This window comes from Carassius carassius, chromosome 26 (genome assembly GCF_963082965.1).
Source record: "Carassius carassius chromosome 26, fCarCar2.1, whole genome shotgun sequence".
In the NCBI taxonomy this organism is placed as follows: domain Eukaryota; kingdom Metazoa; phylum Chordata; class Actinopteri; order Cypriniformes; family Cyprinidae; genus Carassius; species Carassius carassius.
The window spans coordinates 13,101,190-13,124,171 of NC_081780.1; the positions used below are offsets into that span (position 1 = coordinate 13,101,190).

The 22,982-nt window shown below is 38.5% G+C and overlaps 2 protein-coding genes across 3 annotated transcripts; one reads left to right on the forward strand and one right to left on the reverse strand.

The window, feature by feature from the left end:
* The first annotated feature begins 61 nt into the window (after positions 1 to 61).
* On the forward strand, positions 62 to 15,977 carry ppp6r2a (protein phosphatase 6, regulatory subunit 2a). 2 transcript variants are annotated; one of them, XM_059511275.1, is made up of 24 exons: positions 62 to 385; positions 4,087 to 4,246; positions 5,219 to 5,482; positions 6,592 to 6,778; positions 6,898 to 7,035; positions 7,404 to 7,469; positions 7,567 to 7,679; positions 7,825 to 7,938; positions 8,074 to 8,200; positions 8,730 to 8,882; positions 8,999 to 9,229; positions 9,440 to 9,504; positions 9,654 to 9,769; positions 9,847 to 9,941; positions 10,035 to 10,115; positions 10,197 to 10,294; positions 11,062 to 11,119; positions 11,219 to 11,346; positions 11,431 to 11,570; positions 11,650 to 11,785; positions 11,922 to 11,974; positions 12,230 to 12,401; positions 12,822 to 12,923; positions 13,009 to 15,977. In XM_059511275.1, exons 3-24 carry the CDS (start codon positions 5,256 to 5,258, stop codon positions 13,055 to 13,057), a joined length of 2,649 nt encoding a protein of 882 aa, XP_059367258.1. In that variant the 5' UTR covers positions 62 to 385; positions 4,087 to 4,246; positions 5,219 to 5,255; the 3' UTR covers positions 13,058 to 15,977. The 2 variants fall into 2 exon arrangements, with proteins under 2 accessions (XP_059367258.1, XP_059367259.1); XM_059511276.1 differs by having other exon boundaries at positions 63 to 385; positions 9,847 to 9,932.
* Positions 15,978 to 16,299: 322 nt separating this feature from the next.
* fam3c (FAM3 metabolism regulating signaling molecule C) lies at positions 16,300 to 22,690 on the reverse strand. The gene is made up of 10 exons (XM_059511272.1): positions 22,610 to 22,690; positions 21,254 to 21,315; positions 20,824 to 20,922; positions 20,454 to 20,480; positions 19,798 to 19,921; positions 19,585 to 19,643; positions 19,423 to 19,473; positions 18,069 to 18,153; positions 17,864 to 17,990; positions 16,300 to 17,745 (listed from the first exon to the last, which is right to left on the reverse strand). The coding sequence occupies exons 2-10, from the start codon at positions 21,267 to 21,269 to the stop codon at positions 17,656 to 17,658; spliced, it is 678 nt and encodes a 225-aa protein (XP_059367255.1). The 5' UTR covers positions 21,270 to 21,315; positions 22,610 to 22,690; the 3' UTR covers positions 16,300 to 17,655.
* Between the last annotated feature and the right edge of the window lie 292 nt (positions 22,691 to 22,982).

Sequence of the window (22,982 nt, forward strand, 5' to 3'; positions counted from 1 at the left end):
CATTTTGTCAAGGCTAGTGGTATGAGCGCGGGGAAGCGCGCGCTCGATGCGCAGGCACCGTGATCTGACAGCCTGCGCGCGTCTATGACAGAGTTTCGCCATTTTGAACACAAACATATGAGCGATTTTTACTTTCCGATCTTCCTTTCCCTCGCCCTGCGCGTGAGCGGCCGAGATAACTCTGCGTAGTGATTAAGAGCAGACTAATTTTTAAAAAACTAATTTATCGATAAGAGGGAGCTGAAAAGCAACTTCAGTGAGGACGATGGCTCGCGTTCTGGGCAGATAGTTGAGAGGAAAACGGTCTCGTGGCAGCTGCGGGGTTTCACGGAGCGCGCGCGGGGCAGTAGCAGCAGCAGCCCGTCTGAAGACACTCACAGCGGGGGTAAGAGTACATGCACAGCCTGTTTACATGCGCAGACAGCACTGCTGGGGCCCACCCTTTCTGCCTGACGCCAAAGCATTCTTGTCTCGAAATGTTTCGCCTAGAAATTGTGTCGTTTTTATTCTCTTCAGATCGAAAGAAACTTCTGTAAGAGAGAGCTTCAGCTGAAGTTAGCCAGACAAGCTAGCAAACAAACCGAAAACATCCCATTCTTTAGCGTTAAATAACGCTTTACATCTCTAGCAACCCATTTTGAGCTACAAACGAGTGTTTGTTGGAGTTGTTTCGGTGGAGTTTGGGGTTGTTTTGAAAATACGGAAACCAGTTTTGTCGCTAATGTTAGCCGCTTATGCTAACGGTTGTTAGCTGGGCCCAGTTGTAAACATGCAGCCGCCGAGATCTCCTGCTAAAACTGTTATTATGCATTGAAAATAACCGCCCTGTGTGTGTGGATTTAAAAGTAATACGTCTTCTTTACCTGTCCTAGCTTTATAAGGTGTGAAACATGCTCTGTTATTTTATTGACGTCAGTTGTAAACAATTAATTCAGATCATGTTGTCATTAGCAGCCACATGAGTAATTCATAAGTTCATCCTCTTTAGCTATTTAACTATCGAGTTGTAAAACACGAGGGTTCAGTATGACGAATGCAATCTCATTTGTAGTTATGTGATGCAGGAACACCCCCCTTCTGGGGGTCCAGGGGTTAGGACAAGTTGCTGGATCAACTTCCTAAGTAGGCAGTTTCTGGACAGTTGTGCAATCAATGCCAGTTATTTTACCTCAGCTGCTGTCATAGATCTCATGCAACATCGTGTCTGCTGTGTGGCAGCTTATATTGTGTGCAAATGCTGCTGCCTGTTACTATTTTTAATGAGAGACATTTGCTTTCCTGTGTACAATTCACTGGGGAGTCCTCTGCTTGTTATTGTTGCATTATAAGCTCTGCACGTGCACACAGTCATGTCCACAGAAAAGAGAGAAACAAGTCCCCTTGTCTATTTTTTGGCCACTTTTAAAAAAAAATGAACGAGTGCTTCAGCTTGCACAGCTGCAGATCAATGATAGATATTCTTTCCGGTATGTGTTCTCTGTGTCATTTGTCTTAAGATGAGTATGTAGTGCTTAAGGAAGCTGTTACCAGCTGCTGTTTTGAAGGTGCCATATGTGCACAAGATGTGGAGTAGGTGCGCATTTCATTTAGGAAGAAAGTGCGTTGTTTAGCACCTTTTGTTTTAACCTCCTGGATTTTGTTCTAAACGTCAGAAAAGGGCCATTGTCTTTAGTTAATAATGTTGTGATGAAGTAGTATGAAGCTTTTTTCAAATCACTATGTGTTGGTCAATGCAGTGAATCTTAAACTTTAACCTCTTGCGAAATCTGCATTGGGGAAATTGTTAGTTGTCAAGGAAATATTACTGGATTTCGCCTGTAAAAATTCACTAAACAAAAGTAAATGTGACTGCATTTAAAGGAAATTTTTTTTTTTAATTTGCTTAAAATGTATCACCCTCAGCCTCGGGCCATCCAAGATGTAAAAGAGTTTCTTCTTGGAAAAGAATTTGAGAAATTTATTACATCAATTGTTCACCAATGGATCCTTTGTAGTGGATGGGTGGCGTCAGAATATGAGTCCAAATAGCTGATAAAAACAACATACTAATAAACGCAAGTCCAGTCGATTAATTACTGTCTGGTGAAGTGAAAAGCTACGTGTTTGTAAGAAACAAATTCATCATCAAATTTCTCTTCATGCCTCATGTTTTGTTTTGAGTGGAATGTGTTAGTTGGATGCTTAAAAAGGTCCACCCCTTCCTAGTTCGACTGTTCTCCAGGCATTTTAACTTTAAAATCACTTCTGGCCAAAATATCCATAATAGTCCATAATAACACTTCTTCCAATTAAAAACAAAAAGACAAGATCACTTTTTGACTGGAGAAAGCAAAATAATGTATGGTTGTATGAATTGTTGGACTTTAAAATTCTTAAAGATGGATTTGCTTATTACAAACATGCAGCTTTTGGCTTTACAAGACGTAAATTGATGGACTGGAGTCATGTGGATTATTGTGATTATTTATCAGCTGTTTGGACTCTCAATCTGACAGCACGTATTCACTGCAGAGGATGCACTAGAGAGCAGGTAATGTAATGCTACATTGCTACAAATCTGTTCTGATGAAGAAACAAACTCATCTACATCTTGAATGGCCTGAAGGTGAGTACATTTTCTGCATATTTTCATTTTTGGGTGAACTGTTCCTTCAATGCTTGAAGTCTGTTCTCAAGACTCATATTTATTTGTTGAACAAACCACTGTAGTGCCATTTAAGCACGCACTTAAAATAACTGTTTGCATGTCTGCTAGAGAGTCAGTATAGGGGTAACTTTGAGGAAGAGAGTGTTTATGTGCATTTGTTTACTGTTGATAAGGAAATAACTTCTGTACACTGCATCTTCAGTTCACAAGACCTGTCCTGATTTTAGTCTTGCACAGTCTGTTGTTTGTTTCCTATCTCCAAGGTTTCTCGACTATATGATCTAATGTGTTTTTATACATTGTTGAGGAGGGTTAGGAGTCGTTAGAAATTTTCAGATTCCATTAAAATCATTAAACAACTATTAGAAAAATACTGAAAAAATGCACAGTGCTCAATACTGTTCATTATTTACTGTAAAAATTTAAAGTTTGGCAATGTCAAAATTCAACATGTTACAGTATACAATTTTTACGGTTCCATTTAAATAAGCTATTATGTTTTTTACTATTTTACCTTCATTGAATGTAGTGTTGCTGGAAGGTAGGAAGTAATGTTGAGTAATGCTAGTCCATCAATCAGCAGGTGCTTCAAAGTTGATGTTTTTTACACTATCAATAAAATTCCCTTGAGGGCTAAGACTCTTGTTTATTTCCCTAAATTAATGAAATATAAACGGTTATAGTTAGTTATAACCATGTATACATGCACTCCATAAAGCAAACTTTTTTACAAATAATAATGCAGTCAGGAGATTGTGTGATGCAATGAGTGGTTTCCACATTTTTAAACATTTGAAATGCTTGAAAATAAATATTTTCTATCACTTTATCACTCTTGAAATGACCTGTACACTAAATAATCTAACCTGCATACTTGCATAACAATAGCAGTCTATTTATTTAGTGGTCCAAGTTGAAGTCAGTATGTATTTTAATGACAATATGGGACAAATATAATGTCATTTAGTGGCAGCAGGTGCTGCGCCTTGCCGATACATGTAAAGGCAGACAAAACAACATGCAGAGTTATCAAAGGCGTGAGTGCATGTACAGTCGAGGGAATCGATGTGTTCATTAGTTAAAGACGTTGCTCAGCGCGTCTGTGGAGTGCACGTCATTGGAAACAATGTGCTCAGTAATTAAAGAGGCAAGGCGGCATTTCTGTTATTTGGTTTGTGACATCCTTTACGGGAAACGTCGAATCGTCAGAACATCGGTGCAAGGCTGCTCACAGCGCTTGGTCACGTGTCGCACCAGAACCGTTTTCAAAACCGAAACTTAGAAATTGTCCACAGTTCCAGTTCTGAATAAGATTCCCAACCCTATTGTTGACACATTATACCCTCTTTGCATGATTTGTTACATTGGTTTAAAGCGTTTTTCACCCTTTGCCCGCATTATTTTTGAAGAGTTTGCATTTTCTGGTTTCTTTTCCCCAGTGTCAGTCCGTCTGAGGCGTGTATTCGAGGAAGGCCTGGTGGGAAGTGGACCTCATGCAGATTAATGCTAGGTCATTCTGTGCTGTCTGCATTCTGCCACTCAAATGCCTGTCTGCCTGTGGAGGAGGTGTAACTAAGGATTCACACGTTTCATCAGCTGGTAAAAATATATTTATTTAACAAATGCTATTAATGTTCCAGAGCTCGGATTCCTGAAGAGTCTTTTATATAGGCTCACTAACACATCACATCTCTTTGCGCTAGAAAAGGCCTATCAGGCTGTGTGAAATGTTTCGCCCAGGGTGTGATCCGTGGGTATCAGTCATCTTGTGGGAAAGGTCTGCTTTGTTCATGACCAGAGTTGTTAGAAAATCTTCACAGCCCAGGTGATTTCAATCAGTACTGAAAGAAGGAAAGTTGCTCTTCATGTTCCAGTTGCCTCATGTTTTGTTCTGAGTGGGATGTGTAAGTTGGATGCTTTAAAGGTCCATCAATTATTTCTGTCCCCTTCCTTGTTCGACTGTTCTCCAGATTCTTTCATCTGTTAGTTCTGCTTTCCATTGTTACCCCCCCCCCCCCACGCATTCTACAGCTTTGTTCCAAAACCTGTTAGGCTGCCTAGTTCTTACATAGACAGCTGCTTTTTGATATAACTCCCTAACCGCATTGGAACTTCATAAGCGACTGATTTGGAACACAGTGGTTCTCAACCAGGGGTACAGAGCTTCAGCAAACTTCCAAGGGGCATTTGAGATCATTAAAAAGCATTTAAATTAATAAATGATTTCTAATATTTTGAAATGATCTAACTATAAATAAAAATGCAATAATAACTGTTGTTTCATTAACAGCATTCTTTCATTTATGATTATTGAGAATAGCTGGATGGCTGAAACGTCTGCTCTTGCTCTAATAAAATGATAGATTCTTTTTGTTAAAGACTTTGTCTAGTTTTTCAGAGTGCGAACCATCAACAGTCTCTTCTCCATTAACAGCATTCTTAAAAGTGTCTGAAAACACAATTGTGTATACTCCTCCTAGTTTCTAGAATCTAGGAGGAAAATTGTGTATACTCCTAGGATCACCTTCTCGGCAATAGATATTTCTCCTCACTTTCAAGTCTTCTCTTCAGGCCTGGGCTTCCTGCTGCAGCAGCCACTGCCGCCATCATGTTCTGGAAGTTTGACCTGAACAACACCTCCCATATCGACCAGCTGCTGGATCGAGAGGGAGTGACTCTGAGAGAGTTGATGGAAGAGGAGGATGTCCTGCAGGAGTGCAAAGCACAGAACCGCAAGCTCCTCCTCTTCCTCTCCAAGGACCACTGTATGCAGGAGCTGGTCACATTTATTACGGAGGAGCCCCCTGCTGACCTGGAGGAGAAAACTCGCTTCAAGTAAGACAGATTCACAGTTTTGCACCTTATTTTGCAAGTTTTGACCAACCAGACACTGCAACAGTGGCGCAGCCAGTGCAGATTTTGCATGTGTTTGATGTGTTGACCAAAAGAAAGCTACTTAGTTTAAGAGCTGTGCTTTATACACTGCTACACTGTTGACAGTAAACAGTGTACTTTTTAACGTGTAAAGTTTTCCCAAATTTCACTAATGTGATTGCACTTTAAATGTTCATTAACGGCAATTAACTTGTAACCAAGGCCTTAAATATGGCTGGCAGTAAAAAGTATTCCAACTGGTACTGAGAATTGCTCAATTATGATGATAGGACATATGTGTTTTTCACTGGTAGCCCTGCATGTCTGGAGCTCCTGGTTACGGGAGGGCTATAAAACTGACAGTGAAGATGTAGAAGTGCAGAGAAGTGAAATGTGATGTCTATACTGTTCTGCTACTTCTATGTTTTAAATCAGAGTTGCTTTGTTTGTGAGGGTTGTGCTGTTTAACAAAATATAGGAAAATCTCATGTTCTGAAGGGTTGAAAAAAATCGATCAGTTTTAGCACGCTCTGTTGCTACCATATGGTTAGAGAGAGAGAGACATTAGAGTTCATTTAAAACTAATCATTTGGTTCTCTGTGTGTAGGAGGCAGAATCATTTGTCTTGAAATGAGCAAGCGGATTCACTCAAAATGTCTTTTCTCTCCAAGTATTGTGAAATGTTATTACATTGAGTGAAATATGTTCTCAGCAGCACTGATCCAGATTTTTTTTGCTTAGTGATATTTTTGTCAAATGCAGAATCCTACAATAGTATATAATGCACTGCCGCAGAGTTTATTATCTTCTCTTGTGGCTCAGACAACATTGCACCACTGAGTTGACCAGTATTTTCTTTAGTGCTATCTGAGTAACAGAAGATAAGTAGTGCTATAGAGTAACTTTGTTAGTTTTGAAATGCCTTTGTTGGACCCTCAGAAAGGGGCTTAGTTTGTAATGCTAAAAGCCAAGTCACCATAGACCTTTTTTTGGCCTGTTGCATTTGCTGTTTGATTGTGTTGTCACATGTTACTTGTAATTAATATAGACGTTTTGATTCGTTTATCCAGGTTTCCAAACGTAGCCTGTGAGCTCCTGACCTCTGATGTGGCTCTTATCAATGATAAGCTGGGTGGAGATGAATCCCTTTTGGAGAAGCTCTACCACTTTCTGGAGCAAGAGCCGCCCCTTAACCCCCTGCTGGCGTCCTTCTTCAGCAAAACCATCGGCAACTTGATTGCACGTAAAACAGACCAGGTATGCGCACCTGTTCCACGCAACTCAGAAAATTAACACACACAACATGGCACAAAGAAAATATGGGGGTTATTTGTTTGATTTTTTAATTAGTAAGTTGTCTGTCATTGCACATGCAGGTAATCTCTTTCCTAAGGAAAAAACACAACTTTATCAGTCTGGTGCTGAATCACATTGATGCCTCGGCCATGATGGACCTTTTGCTGCGCCTCATCAGCTGTGTAGAGCCTGCCCCCCTGAGGATGGAGGTCCTTAATGTAAGCCAACTAATATTTACATATAAAGGAGAATGAACAGATTTAAAGGGGCGTTTATAAACTGTGTTCTGTTATATCTATATCTAACATGCACTGTGTGAATGATTCCGTGTGTTGTTGACTCTACAAGTCAATTTGAGGGCTATGTGATGGTTAATCTTGTTCAAAAGCATTTTACATTGATATACCTCTAGGATCCTGAACCATTTGTAGAAATTATGGCTTTAAGGAATATTAATAAGTGATTCTGTTGCTTAAATGAGAAATTGACCTGCAATTAGCCTGACTGTTATCCTCCAAGCCCTGGCTGAATCCTCACTCATTATTACGGGGCTATGATTCTAGTCTGTGAATGAATGTATTTGCAGTGGCTGAATGAGGAGAGACTCATCCAGAGACTCACAGAGCTCATGCACACAGGGAGAGATGAAGAGGTACAACATATCCCTCACTCAGCTGAACTTTTCAACCCCAGCCCACGTGATTTCAATTATGGAAGTTTAAAAAAAGGACATTCTTGTTGTTCTGCAGAGACAATCTAATGCATCCCAGACTCTTTGTGACATTATTCGACTTAGTCGAGACCAGGCCAATCAGCTGTCTGAGGTCACCGAACCAGACCCCTTACTCGCTGTCCTGGAGTCGTAAGTGCCTAATCTGATTAGCTAAGATCTCAGTCCTGTAACATAGTGGGCCATGTGTAACAATTTACACACTCTGTAAAGACTGCTGTTTTTGTATGAAAAGGCTGTTTTTGTATTGCATCCATTTATGTTTATGTCTTTGTAGACAAGAGAATGTGGCAGAGCTTTTGAAGAACATGTTTGAAGGGGAAAGGACTGAAGCGTCTGTCGTCAATGGAACGCAAGTGCTTCTTACGTTACTGGAGTCACGAAGGTCAGGGTGAGTTCATCCATTACAGGGCCTAATTAATCCTAAAATAAACAGCCATGCTTGGACGCTTGCTGTTCTTCCTCTTTTCTTTTTTTTTTTGGAATCTTTATTTGATCTTGTTATCTCTCTGTCTGATGTTGTTAGGCTGGAGGGTCTGATGGACCTCTATTCTCAGGGATGTGAAAGGTCTTACACTGTCAACAGCAGTATTTTACGTGCTATTGAGCCTCATCTAAAGGACTTCCAGCAGCTCCTGCTGAACCCTCCTACGGTACCATCATGCACACACACTCACATGAAACTCCATCTGGGCATAAATGTCATCTCAGGGCTTTTGAACTACTTGTGTGTGTGTGTGTGTGTTAAGCTAAAGTTTGTTGCTTTCTTTCCAAACTTAAGCCCGCCTTGCCGTGTGCATAACTAAAGTAAAACCTCTTAAGTAACTGATTTGGAAAAACTCTACATCGGTGTCACTCTTCACAAAAAGCTCAGTGAGAAACTTACATTTTTCGATAATCTGTTGCACTCGGATATACATTGCGATACAAAAGAAACAATCAGTAGCTACTTAATTTTCATTGTGACTTTACTAAGTCTTTGAAGGTAACATAATATTGCTGCTGAATTTTGTGGAACAGCCTTCAGGAGCATCATTTTAATGATGCTGTAAAGTGTTTCAGTCTTTGTTGGCAGCACAGTAAGTTCTGGAACAGAGCTTCTGTCTCAACAATCATTGTGCAATGCTGAGAGTGACAGCGCTCTAACAATGTGTCAATCTCCCGCCACTTGCTTTGGAACAGAGAAGTGCAATACTCACTACAGTGGGCGTTCTGGAGCAGCCCCTGGGGAGCGCCCGCCTTCATGTGGCCAGACTGGTGGCTTCTCTGCTGCAGACTTGCGACCTCAGCATCTGCCAAGAGATCTGCAGACTCAACACCATGGACCTGCTGTTGGTAAATCACTGACGCACACACATTGAATATCACAGACTCAACAATATGAGCTGGTTTTGAGTGGGCGATCTTGTTTTTCATCATTTTCTTTTCTCTCCACTTCTCTCTGGTTGCAGGATTTATTCTTTAAATACACCTGGAATAATTTCTTGCACTTGCAAGTGGAGCTGTGTGTGGCATCCATTCTGAACCACTCTCCCTACGTGGACCTCCAGAACCCAGGTCTGCAGAACCACGAGGAGAGACCAGCTACAGGCACAGGCAGCCAAGCGGAGGAGGGAACACCTGGCCAGAACAGCACCTCTGACCCAGCAAACACGCCCATTAAAGATGCTCTTGTTGCCAATGTAGGCCATCTGCTTTTGTTCATGACCGCTTCCTTTTGGTGCCTATTTTCAAATTGAATTGAAATTGTAGTCATGTGGTTTGTTGAGTAGAGGTGTGTCGTTTTTTTTCTTCTGCATATTCTTTATCCTTTTTTGACTGCCCTTTTCTATGCTCTTTTGTGTTTCCTTTTTATTCAATATTCTCAATGTTTGACTGTTTGCTTTCCTCAGCTCTTCCTGCATTGCCAGTTGGTGCAAAGGATTCTGGATGCTTGGGAGGAAAATGACAAAAATCAGTAAGAGCATTTCTTTGTTGTCATTGATTTCTAAGCATGTGTGACAGCATGAAGCTCATCTTGATATCCATCATATGGTAATTGTGTTTGTTGGCTGTCTGTTTGTTTCTGCTATTGGCCGATTGTAGTTTCTCTACTTTAATCTCCAGGGTTGAAGGAGGAAGGCGAAGGGGAAACATGGGTCACCTGACAAGAATTGCAAACACTGTGGTTCAAAACCTGGAGAAAGGGCTGGCTCACTCTCAAATGAATGACCTAATTAAAGGTTTGTCGTTCAGGGATATGTCAAAAGAGTTTATGAACTGAAGATGTCTGGGATCATAATCACTTGTATATCCACAGAGCTGCCAGAAGACTGCAGAGGCCGCTGGGAGAGTTTTGTGGGTGAGACATTGAGAGAGACCAACAGGAGAAACACGGTGGATTTGGTGAGGAAAGCACGTATCTTTTTTTTTTGTCACTTACACTTTCATTAAGAGCATGTTATGTGGTTTGATGCTGATTTCTGATTGGTTCTCACTGTGTTCCAGGTGAGCACCCATAACTTACACTCATCTAGTGAAGATGATGACATGGAGAGCCCTTTCCCCAATGATCTGTCCATCCAACAGGTAAAAAGCAACAAATTAATAGCCAGAATCCTTACAACTGATTGGCTAACATTTAAGCGTTAATTTTTCTTTTGCTTTCAGGCGTTCTCTGATTACCAGATTCAGCAGATGACCGCCAACTTTGTGGATCAGTTTGGTTTTAATGATGAGGAGTTCAATGAACATGATGAAAATATCAAGTGAGTGCTGTAGACGTATTATGTATAAATGTTTCTCATAGGGCTGCACGATTAATCGAATGCAATTGTCATGCACATCATGTCAATAAAGCCGGTTCTGTGATTAGTAGTAAATCTCCATCACCTGCTTTTAGATGGAGCCGTAGATCTCTGACAAGCTACACAAAAAAATCACAGACGATATAATCATACGATTATGAAATTGTTCACGATAATGACACCTGTTTGCTTCTCGGTGAATTACGGCTCTATGTTGTAAATGCTGCTCCATCTGAACGTACTTGAAAATACCACATTTAATAACATGTTTTTACTTCAAACTCACTTCATATCATTAGTCATGTTTTTTAAATAAATCCTTCTGAATTGATTTTTTTTTTTTTTAATAAATCCTTCTTACACAGAATAAGGCACGCAACATATTTCATTGTATTCCAATGAATACATTATAGATATACTTTATTATAATGAAAATTATGTTTATTCAGCAACCGCGAGAGCACCCTCTGGCCTTCAGATGAAGATTTACTATTGATCACAGAACCGTGCTTCACTGACAAGATACGCATGACAATCGCAGCTCCGGTCTAATCACCATTTCGATTTATCTTGAAGCCCTAGTTTCTATAATGATACGGATTCCCCCAGTGATAAGTATTGCCATATATCAGAATGCTGCAGAGACATGAACTGATGTACAGTGCTGATATGTTTCTGTGGTCAAGACTGTCACTATGATTTTTGAGAGACCTCTTTCAATCTTGCAGTGCTGCATTCGATCGAATTGCTGAAATTAACTTCAATATAGATGCAGATGATCATAGTGTAAGTGTCAGCCTCTGAAAACATTGTCCATTCTTCAAATGATCACCTAGCCCTGCTGTAAGTGTTTTGATGCTTTATTCGGATTGTTCTGCTCTTTAGGCCAATGCTGCAGCTTTTGAGGCATGTTGTAAAGAAAGAATCCAGCAGTTCGATGACTGTGAGGAAGAGGAGGATATTTGGGATGAAAAAGAAATAAACTATGCAACACAAATCAAATCTAGATCGAGGTACAGCACATAGATGATATGCTAGAGGAAATATATTCTCCTGTTTTGTTCATTGAATTCACATTCTCGATTTATTCTTTCCAGGTTCGGTGTGTCTCTTTCTTCAGATAGTTCACCCAAGAGTGCAGTGAGAAATGGGGGTGGAGGCTGCGGGTCGGCCTCTGAGGAAGAGGATGTTGAGGAAGAGGCCAGTCCTCAGCAGTCTGCAGCAGCTCAGGCTCAAAGTGAGTGCTGCAACATCACCCACAACTCTGAATCTTTTAGATGAATTAGTTTATTGAACATTTTTGTGCTTGTGTACAGATTCAAGCTGGACGGCGAGCTTTGGTGAGATTGAGGTGAGCTCCTCTAGCTCCTGGGGTGGCCCCCCTCAGCAGGGAGGTGAGGGTCCGCAGGACACAAGCTGGTCCTCCTTCACTGAATTCCAGCCTTTCAGCAGGTAAAAACACTGTTGTATAATGCTTCTTACGACACTGTTTTGGAATGTTTGTTAAAGTGAGGTAATATTGGTTGGGCTGTGTTTGAATTATGGGAATACCTTTATCAGTGCTGATCCATTGACTTTTCCATTACAGCACAGAGTCCAGCCAGACTGAGGGACAAGCTCAACAAGGCCAAGAGAAGAACTGTGAGTATGCTGTATTTGAGTCTGTCTGAATATTAACTCTGTTAATACACAACGCGGGAAGTAGTCCACCAACAGACAGTTTTCTGTCTTAAATTTACCTGATGAAATGTTTAAAGTGGTAATATCATGGGGAATCACATTTTTCTTGATCTTTTCAGAACAATGAAAACATTTAGAACATAACATCCTATTCAGAAATATGTTCACTTAGTGAACTCTTTATTTTTATTATTATTATTATTTATTTTTTTGCAGCGGCTGGCAGTGGTTCGTCTACAGGAGCGTGGGAAGGAAATCCTAGGCAAGAAGCCCCTCTGGCAGCAGACAGCAGCTCGTCTGGAGGTTCAGACAGTAAAGAGGACCCTGGAGAAAATAAGACAGAGGGTTCCCGTAAAACACCTGCCAACCAGCCAACAGCAACCTCAAGGTTAGAACACTTTGCGAAGAAATAGCAGCATTAGTGTTTTAATGTAGTTCCATGTAGGACACTTCCCTGTATCAAAGTAATTTACCATAGTATGGGGATTTTTCACAGACAAAATCCAGTGATTTCAATAGGAAATTTCATGTAAGGGGTGAAAGATTTTTGCAGGGTTCAAATTGGTTGTTTTGAAAGTGACTTTGTGATGCTTCATCGCTATACTATTGACAGTGGACGTTTTTTTTGTTTGGCCCACAAAATTGTCTAATGTTGACTGCACCTTTAGATTGCCTCTTACTCCACTTTTTCCAGTTGGTTCAATCAAGTTTTAAACAATAATGATGAAAAGTGATCACCTCATTGTAAAAACGATTTTGATTCTGTAAAGACGTAGAAGTATTTAATGGTAAACTCTTATCTCTGCAGCGAGGTGCCTACTGAAGCTCTGGAGAAGCTCAGCATCACAGACAATAGTGAGTCTTCAGCGTCTACAGAAGAGTCGGACGCTACCACTGTGATGGAGACCAGGTCAATGTGAATGTGTATTAACCAGATGTTATGTTTGATAAAAAGAGTCCTCCACCCTCTCTTACTCTCTCTTATGCCTCCACAGGGTCGAGGCACCTGCTTCAGCTGAGATCATGCCCAACGGACCGGTCTGAAGGCTCTGGATAGGAGTCCGACCCACTCTCCGCCTCTTCCATTCTGAACCCCCAAACCTCAATACCACTTTTGGTGTTTAAATAAAGAATGCTGCCATGTTATTGGTCCTGGATACTGCCAATCAGCCCATAATTGGAGAAGGAAGCCAGGGGCATGTAACACAAGAAACCAGTACAGTGCTCAGAGGTGTTAGTCTTTTAATCCTTTCAACTTTGTATGAGATATGTAGCAGTGACCGTGTGATTACAGGATCTGTCAGGACTTCTTTTTTTTTTCTCCTTGGTTTGTGTCCCTCCCTTAATTTTTCTGGATTAGTATTTTCCGCTCGCAGCCTTGGATGGTAGAAAACAGGGATGTGAAGGCCCTCATTGGAAAGCGCAGACTCATCCTTCACAGCATAACGTCTTGAACATCTTCACGCAAAATTGAAAGCCTCGTTGCCTGACAACAGCCTCTGCATCAATTTACTGTATGTTGAAGCACAACTGAAATGTTCTGTAATGCTTGACACATTTCTGCCCTGCCAAGTTCACTTTTAGGATTTTTTTAAACATATTATCATGACCTAATCTCATTAAATCATGTATTTTAATGTTCTGAAGTGCTTTGGGGCAGAAATGTATGACACTGTGTCCACATCGGCACGTGTGCAGTAATGTTTCGTCATTTAATTTCAATTTGACTCATTCTAAAACGATACATTAGTGGTGGAGGTGTGCCTCTGATTTTTTTGGGGACTTTTTTTATTGCATGCAAAACATTATTTATCAAGCATATACTAGCAGCTGTATTTTCCCCAACAACTTTCTAGCTAGTTAGTCAAGACCTTCTGATTGTATTGAATTACTTTTGGCCATTCTTTTCCCCCTCGCCTCAGATCAGCTAAACGATTAATCGTGGGTTTAAAGTAGAAAGCTTAAAGTAATTGTAATATCCTTTGCCTTAAGTTACAAATCCTTCAGAATCCCTGTTAAAGGACAGAAGGGTTTCCCACAAAGCGAACAGGCTTTTTTTGTCTGTTTAAAATTTTAGGTGGTTTCTGAAGAAATGCCCCTCACAATTTTATATGTATCCCTGTCTAACGCAAATGCAGGACCTGATTTTTTTTTATTCAAGAAGCCCCAACTCAGTAATATATCACACAAGAAATACTCCACAGGACAGTGTTATGTATCATCAGTTTTTTTTTTTTTTTAAGCCAGAACTCTTGTTTAATGCTGTCAGAAAGACTTTTCAGACTTGTGTCCGAACCCTTCGGTAGCTCTCGTTGGAAATACCAAGATCCACCTCTTTAAATATTTCATCCTGAACGACATGTGATTATTCTTTCTTCCAGGATTTTTTTTTTTTGGCTATCACATTTCACGCATCATATCTCTACAGGCTTACTATGGTACCAAATCTGTTGGATTACAGGATTGGGATATTGCATTATTTATTTTGCACTTACGGAGGTGTTAGAATGGAGACCTGCTCTCCTATCATGCATTGGAACACTGTGTATTTTTATTTTTTCTCGCTCCTCATGATCTTTGGTTCTGGAGTGTAAATCCTCCATTGACTCTGCTTCTTATATCTATAACATGTTCAGATAGGTTTGTTTCCAAAGCCAAAAGTATGTTATTTGCCTTTTGTCTTTAACTGTAAAAAAGAAAAAGAAAAAAAAAATCTTATTATTAACTTTAACCAATATTATTTTACATATTGTAGAGATTCTAATTTATGTGATCTTCAGCAACCAAAATATTGCTCCGTTCAATTCTGTCCCCGTGTCTGGACTGTTTCTGTACATTCGCAGCTTGGTTTGGAGTTTGAAGTTTTGTATTCATTTATTTTCCCAAGAGAAGTCTGTTACACAGCTATAGATATTTAACAGATTATGGTTGTATTATTTTCAAAAGCTGCCAAAAATTAATTTTAATAAGACTGTTCCAGGTTCGATTCTATTACAACAGAAAGTAATTTTGACGCGTTCATCAGAATGTACAATTCATCCAATTACAGTTAAAGTTTAAGACATTACTCTTGGATGAACTTTTACATTTTATGTTTCTAAAGTAAAGATTTAGATATTATCCAGATTTTAACGATGTTAATACAACAGTCTATGGTTAACACGGGACAGGTGTACCCCTGTAAAATACTTGATTCTGATTGGCCAATCGCCTCTATACAAGTACGTTCATCCGGGTAACTAACTGAAACGGCGCACTTTCCTGTCAAACTAGACCGTAAATGGTGCCATCTTGTTTCTTATCACTTGTAACGAAAAGACAAAATTCAAGGTAATATAATTTTAATATATATCTATATTTAATGTTCGTGTATTTGTGGGGTGGGTTTGGGTTACTTGTCAAGTAATGTTAAGTTGGACCACAGTTTACGTAACGTCTTAAATAACAGCGTTAACGTTATTTTTTGTTTATTAGAAACTGAAAGAGGTCGAAATTATTCTCTGGTAACTGACAGCATCGAACCTGGAACATTTTTGTACAGCTGTAACGTTACAAGCTCCCTACAGTCCTCTCCCTCGAATAATACAGTGACCTTGATTGGATTTCATGGATGTAATGTATTTTATGCACTTGTAAATAGTGGTTATATATCTCCATGCCATAATAATGATGCTGGATTTGAGCAGTTGGAAGGGAAGGACACATGCTGCAGGATAAATGAATTACCATGTTTCAGAGCACTTCAAGTTCACAACTTCCCGCTAGTCATTCGTTTTATTCAGACTGCTCATTAGTATATTGAGACGAGTTGGTCAGAATATAAGGTATTCATTGATGGCATAAAGGGTAGTTCTCATCACATTGACATTTGTATAGACTGGGTCTGTACATTATACTGTTGCCTACATCAGTACCTATATATTTTGATATTTTCAGAATGGAATAAATCTGTTATTGAGAGAAATGATCTCCATCAGTTAAGATGGCGGAGTGAAGCTCCCCATCCCTTTCTTGTGCAGCTGTGTGCTTTGAAACCTTCTCTGGTCTTTTCTTAGGCTAACGAAGTGGATGCTTTCCAAGAATCTACAAACTCCTTTATAAACACATGTTCCATTTTGGATATGCGCATCATGCTTTGATGAGGCAGAACAGATGCTTAGGTTATTCTTGGGGGTTCTCAGCCTTAACCTAAACAGAGGTAAGACAAAACCCAGGAATGAAAGCAACAACCAATTGCTCAGCTTCATTTTAATATGAAACCTTTATCAATTTTTTTTTACAAGAAAAATTAGCCATTGCGAAAGACTCGGTAATCAAACAATTGATTTAGATTTAATTTAGACAAAAAGAAATCCTTAAAACAGCTTTACATGTAAAGGCCATGACATGCAACATCAATCAAAAAAAATCATTTGATAATTTCGGTAAATAAGGCACACAACTGGTTTTCTTACAAAAGGAAGGGGTTTCAGTACACAACGTCACAGTATGCAGTTAAAATCGTGCAGGGAATTATAAAATGAACGAGTAGAGATCATTAGTTTTGCATTATAATTCCTTAATAATTATGGAAGACTGTACTACTAGTTTGAAAAGTGCATATTATTGACACTGCAGAAGGCACAATATGGAACAAAAGCAGTTATGTTGTATGATATTGTTATTGCTTGCTATAAACTAATGCCATGTAACAGCTGCTAGACATACCGCTTAAATAATCTCCGAATGTGCAGAAACCAGACAAACTATCAACATAATAACAGATGGAAGTCTTTGAACTTCCCATATGTAACAACATTCCCAAAAGCTAAGGATAAATGGCATGAAGCAGAAAACAGTAGTTAAACAGTAGGTCAAAAATAAACACAAATCAATGACTCCATCCATCACACACCAGAGATATGGGAGAGTGTTAAGGATTTAAAACAAGATTCTTAATTATTTACCTTCAGGAATACAGTCCAGCAGTCAAAATACCTTTGCCAGTAGAAAAATAAATATTACCATAAACAAAGAAATAAATACATTTTGGGGACAGCAGCCCTCAGCCATTTAAGATTTCTTCCATTATGATCAACATTTAGAGTGTCATAGTGCAGTAATAAATATGAGCACAAACCCTCTCCATTTATTTTTTTGGGAGTAAGTCATCTGATTCAATATCTCTATTTTCCTTATGACACTGAATCCTCACAAATGGCTGCTGTTGCTGTTTATGGACTAGTCATTAAAACAAATCCGATCTACCACAGGCATCGAATTTAAGACTGAATTCCGGGGCTGGAAAATAAACAAAATTTAGTAAAGTTGTGAATTTCAACTTTAATGACCTGGCTACATATTGGTCTTTGTAAGTGCATTCTATTTATGGACAATTGGAAGAAAATTAATGGAAACTGGTCAAAAGTAGTGGCAACCCTGTAAAATAAATACAAAAATAGAGCAGCACATGCTCAGGAGCAGTAATGGCAAGATTCAAAATACAGGAAGTCAACAAAACATTTAAAGTCTATACTCTCACCTACATCGTCAATGCTAACTGAACAATGCAACTTTGCATATGTTCAATTTTGAACTTTTCAACCTCCTCCAGGATGTTCACGAAAATGCAAACTAATCTGAAATATATTGAGAGGTGGATTCTACTCCTGTTTCATAGGAATGCATCCTTCCATCTCCAAAACCTCTGGCCAGCCATCATACTTGTTATTCTCTGCGTTGTTCTTGATGTGCTGGAGACATAAGAGATGGTTTATTCGATATTTAAGATATTAACCGAAAATCTGAACAGGACAAGGCTTCTCATTAGTGGGGGCTGTGGCCTGAAAACAAGATACAAGGCAAAATTACCTGCTCAAAGGGGCTCTTTGTCTTGATCCCTTTGCCTCCAACAAACACCCAGTTATCTCTAAATCCCAGTATGCTGATGCTTGAGCTGCCCAATTCTGCAATCAGTTTTCTGGCCTCATCGTTTAGCCTGTTCATAATAATAATAGAATAAATAGAAAAGCTTAGATCTGTAAAATCTGACCAAATATTTGGAAAAGGGACTCACTTTGTTGCAGGATCATCAAAAGTGGCCATCATAACAATGCTTCCATCATCTATTTCCTTCAAGAATTGGATAAGCTGGTTAACATCTAGTCAAGAATGAACATTTGAAAAGATTAACATTTGAACGCGACTCAGGAGGTCATTGCAAGTTCTTGACCATGTCCAGTTTGTAAATAGAAATAAGCTTTAACAATAAAACCGTACCAAAGTGGCCCTGTTTTTAAATGGTGATCTGATCTGATCTGCTCATTTAGCTGACGCTTTTATCCAAAGCGACTTACAATTGCTTATATATGTCAGAGGTCGCACGCCTCTGGAGCAACTAGGGGTTAAGTGTCTTGCTCAGGGACACATTGGTGTCTCACAGTGGATTCGAACCCGGGTCTCTCACACCAAAGGCATGTGTCTTATCCACTGCGCCAACACCACCCCATGGTATTAAAATGAGTCTCTTGCCATGCAATTAAAACACAACCATGGGGCCAGAAACCACTAGGTGGCCTCAGCACACTTCCAAGTGGGCCTCAATTTAAAATTATTTGACAAAATGAGCTTTAAATACACTTAAAAAATGTTTTTATTTTTAAAATAACCTTATCCTGTCATGTAAATTTATTTGTCATGCAAATATCAGTTCTTGAAACTCTACAATTAGGGAATTTAATGATTCACATATTAATTCTAAAATAATTTTGGTCACACTTTATTTTAAGGTCCAGTTCTTGCTATTAACAAACCATTAGCTATGACTTTTGCGTCAATAAACTCCTAATTTGCTGCTTATTATTAATAGTTACGTTTAAGTTAAGGTATTGGGTAGGATTAGGGATGTAGAATATACTCATCCTGAATATGTGCTTTATAATACTAATAAACAACCAATATGTTAATAATATTCATAAGCAACTAGTTAATGGTGAGAGTTGGTCACTATACTGAAGTGTTACAATCATTTTACTTATTTTAATATCTTGTCAATCCTAATATCTGAAAATGAGCGGCTTTGTCATTACAGCAGAATTATCTAAAATGTCTTAGCTTACATGGGGGTCAAAATTGTTTTGAGTACTGTTGAATAAAATGCAGTTAGGAGAGATCCCATTATTACCCACAATTCTCAAACTCTTCTCATATGACTACTTTTTAGAGGACAACAATATAATACAAATGTTCGATCATATGCATTTCGGAATATATGTGAATGTGTGTATCAAAATGGGACAAATGGACTGTGTACCTAACAGCTTAAGTAAGTTGATCACCTAAGATGGATTTTAATACAATGCAAATACAAGTTACAACAGGTGCTAAATTTGCAAATGAAAACAAGATATGAGGTATAAAAACAGATTTACCTCCAGACCACATGTCAAAGGAATCAGCCTTGGTGAGCTCACCGGTCTTGCCTGTAAAATACTGTCAATTTATTCAATCCTACTTCTCTCAGTATGTAGTAACTGTTCAGTTAAAAAGGTTTCAACATGTATGCATTTCTAAAGACAAAAAAGGAAGCATACCATTGATCAAAGCAATGTTTATACCCCGGCCAATGTTGTTCTTCACTCCACTCATTAATCTGATAAAAGATTAAAAAAAAAAAAAAAAACATCTTCTCACGTTTGCTCTGAATTCAGGACGTCACCATCCATTAAAAAAAAAGTCAAGATTTGTATTTTTCTATAGTAATTATTCAGTAGTACTGTGTAATTAGAGATATGTGTAAAACCTACACATTGTCCTGAAAGCACATTTTCGGGCCGACGACGCTGGCTGCTCCACTGGTGATCTTAAAAGCAAATTGGTCCTCGGTACATGGTTTAGAAAGGCCACATTTGTTGTGCGGACGACTGGTGGCTGAAACATCAATACATTCATAAACGCGCATCTTAACTACTTGAGGAAGAAGAAAAAATACATTTTTTGCTATGTTCTAGTCTTCTGTCTGCATGGTTTTTTAATTGTTTATATTATTTTCACATATACCAGACAGGCGTCTTCACTCTGAATTATGTCTACCACAAACATCTGAAGTGGTTGAAGTTATAAAAAGATCACACCACCTATTTTATCTAAAGTAAACAGCAGCTGGCAGAAACTCAACACAGCCAATGCGACAACTATGGAACTCTGTCTCTAATATCAAGAATCTAACAGCTACATTCCATTTAGTTCAAGTTTAACTATGCACACCTGTAACCAAGGATTGCTTTCTGCACAGGTTCAAGTTATGTTTTTAATCCCTCATTTATATCTTCACAATTCTAATCAAAGATACAGGAGGAGTTTGTTAATCTAGTAAAGTCAGTTGCTATTAAGGATTAGATAGGAACTCATTTACCATCCTCAATTCTCATATGTAGTAAAAAAATAAAAACCCTGTACTCACGGACAGTCTCTGCAGGTGCGTATCGTGCTGTTGAGTAACATATGTCGATTAGCAAATAGCAGTGTGCCATGTCAAACACTGAAAAACGTGAACTCATACCTTGACCAAACTTTTGACTAAAGTGTATTATCTTACTGACAAAAGCTGTTCCTGTGGCTCAGTAGTAGAGCATTGCGTTAGCAGTGCAAAAGGTTATGGGTTAAATTCCCAGAGAACACACATACTGGTAAAAAAATGTGTGGCCTGAATGCACTGTAAGTTGCTTTGGATAAAAGCTTCTGCTAAATGCATAAATGTAATGCGTGCAGTAACATCAATGTTCTGTGTGTACAAAGGATGTTGCAGAAAACAACTGCATGAATGAACTCACCAAGTACTTTCCCCAAATTCATATTGCTCTCTAATAGCTCAAATGCCAGGAACACAACCACAAATAAGATAGAAACCAGCCCTGCCAGTTTCAAAAGTCCTGTTAAAAAAAAAAACGTAATTTCAACTATTTTGTTCACTTTTGCACAACAATTTTTTTTTTAAATATTCCTGTGGCTCAAGTGGTAGAGCATTGCATTGGCAGCACAAAGTTGTGGGTTTGATTCCCAGGGAACACATGTTAGGTAAAAAATAATAAAAGCGTCTGCTAAATGCATAAATTTAAATGTTAAAGCAAAACAATTTTTTTGCACTGTTATTACACATACATTACCACAGCATATTGTCAATGACAAAAAAGCAAATATTTGCTGTTGGTTACATGTTAAATATACGTAAGCAGAGTTCATCCTGGAAGAAACGGAACAAACCTCCCGCTCTCATCATCCTGACGGCTTTGCGAGCACCAGTCACCACGCTGAGATCCACACACCTGACAGGAGCACAGATATCATTAGAGAACAAAAGCCTGAATTCCTAAATATCCCAGCTAAAATTACACTTACGTTACCTGCAGGGGTTTCCTCAAGATAAATGGACCAGAAAACCAGTCATAAGGGTATTTTTAATTGAGTATTTAATTGATTAATTAGTATTTTTAAAATGATCTGAAAGTTGAATAAATAAGCTTTCCATTGATGTATGGTTTGTTAGGATCGGATGGTATTTGGCTGAGATACATTAAGAATGTTATATATTAAGAAAATAGCCTTAAAAGTTGTCCAAATTAAGCTCTCAGCAATGCATATTACTAATCAAAAATTAAGTTCCAATATATATACTGTAGGAAATTTACAAAATATCTTCATGGAACATGATCTTTACTCGATTTTTGGCATAATAGAAAAATCATTAATTTTGACCCAAACATTGTATTGTTGCCAGCTATTATTACACATATACCCATGCTACTTATGACTGGTTTTGTGGTCCAGGGTCACATACGTGTTAAAAATTAGACAGCGAAACAATGACCAGGTTGACCAAATGACCTAATTTTGGCTGATTCAGATTCATAATTCACATTTTCGATCCTCATGTATTTGCTAGTTATATATTCAGACTGAGTAACTTGATTATCCTTTCAGTTAAGCATATACATAAGCATACACACACACATACACTTTACCATGTTTAGTTTAACATCACAAACCTATATAATGTATGATGGCATTACATTGTTTATGAATAAAATGCACAATTTCTGTTTTCAACTATTTTAGTGAATTCTAATATTAGTATCCATCTTTTGCTCAGCATCTTTGTTGTTATTAAACTGTACTCTGCTCTCCATATATAAACATGAGCACTGGCCATTATAAATAACAATATTGATCAAACCCTATTCACATGTATAGAAAGGTGGGAAAACAAAATATATAATGTTTACGTTATAAGCTGAGTTTTAGATTGTACCAGCCAATCTGAAAATGTCTCTTTCCCACGAGCCAGTAAAACATTCGTCTAAAACAAACATCCTGAAAACCTCTAATTATGCCTGAAAAAGATGCCAGAAGCGAATGAATCGCTTGGTGTGAAGTTTAGGTGTCAGTTGTCAACAGTAACAGTGACGGTGACCGGCAAGAAGCGAATATATACAAAACAAAACAAAAAACAAGAATAAACCTTAAACCAGATATATAATATGAACTCAAGAAATCATGTAACTCCGCCAAAAAACTTTTAGACTGATACTGAATAAAGAAGAAGAGAGTAGAAAGAAGTACCTGGTGCAACAGAGTCGACGACACAGCGCTGAGTATCTCCACACATCCGGGTTCGCCAGAGGGAAGGAGGGCGAAGAGATGTGTACGTGTATTAAGACAGACACGCCCATGTCCGCCCACAGTGCCCAGGGGTTTTTTGTTTTATATAATAATTTGTTAAAAACTAGTCATACTAGTATTAGATTACGTAGTTCAATTTGAAGACCTTTGGATTTAATGGAAAATTATATAAAAAAATAATAGATTATTAATATTTTAAGACGTTTGGGTTAAACTGACCTAAACTATGTTTAAATAGTAAATTCCTGATATTTTAGTGTTTTTTAATTTATTTTATTTTCTTATTTATAGGTTGAATATTATGTACACCTAG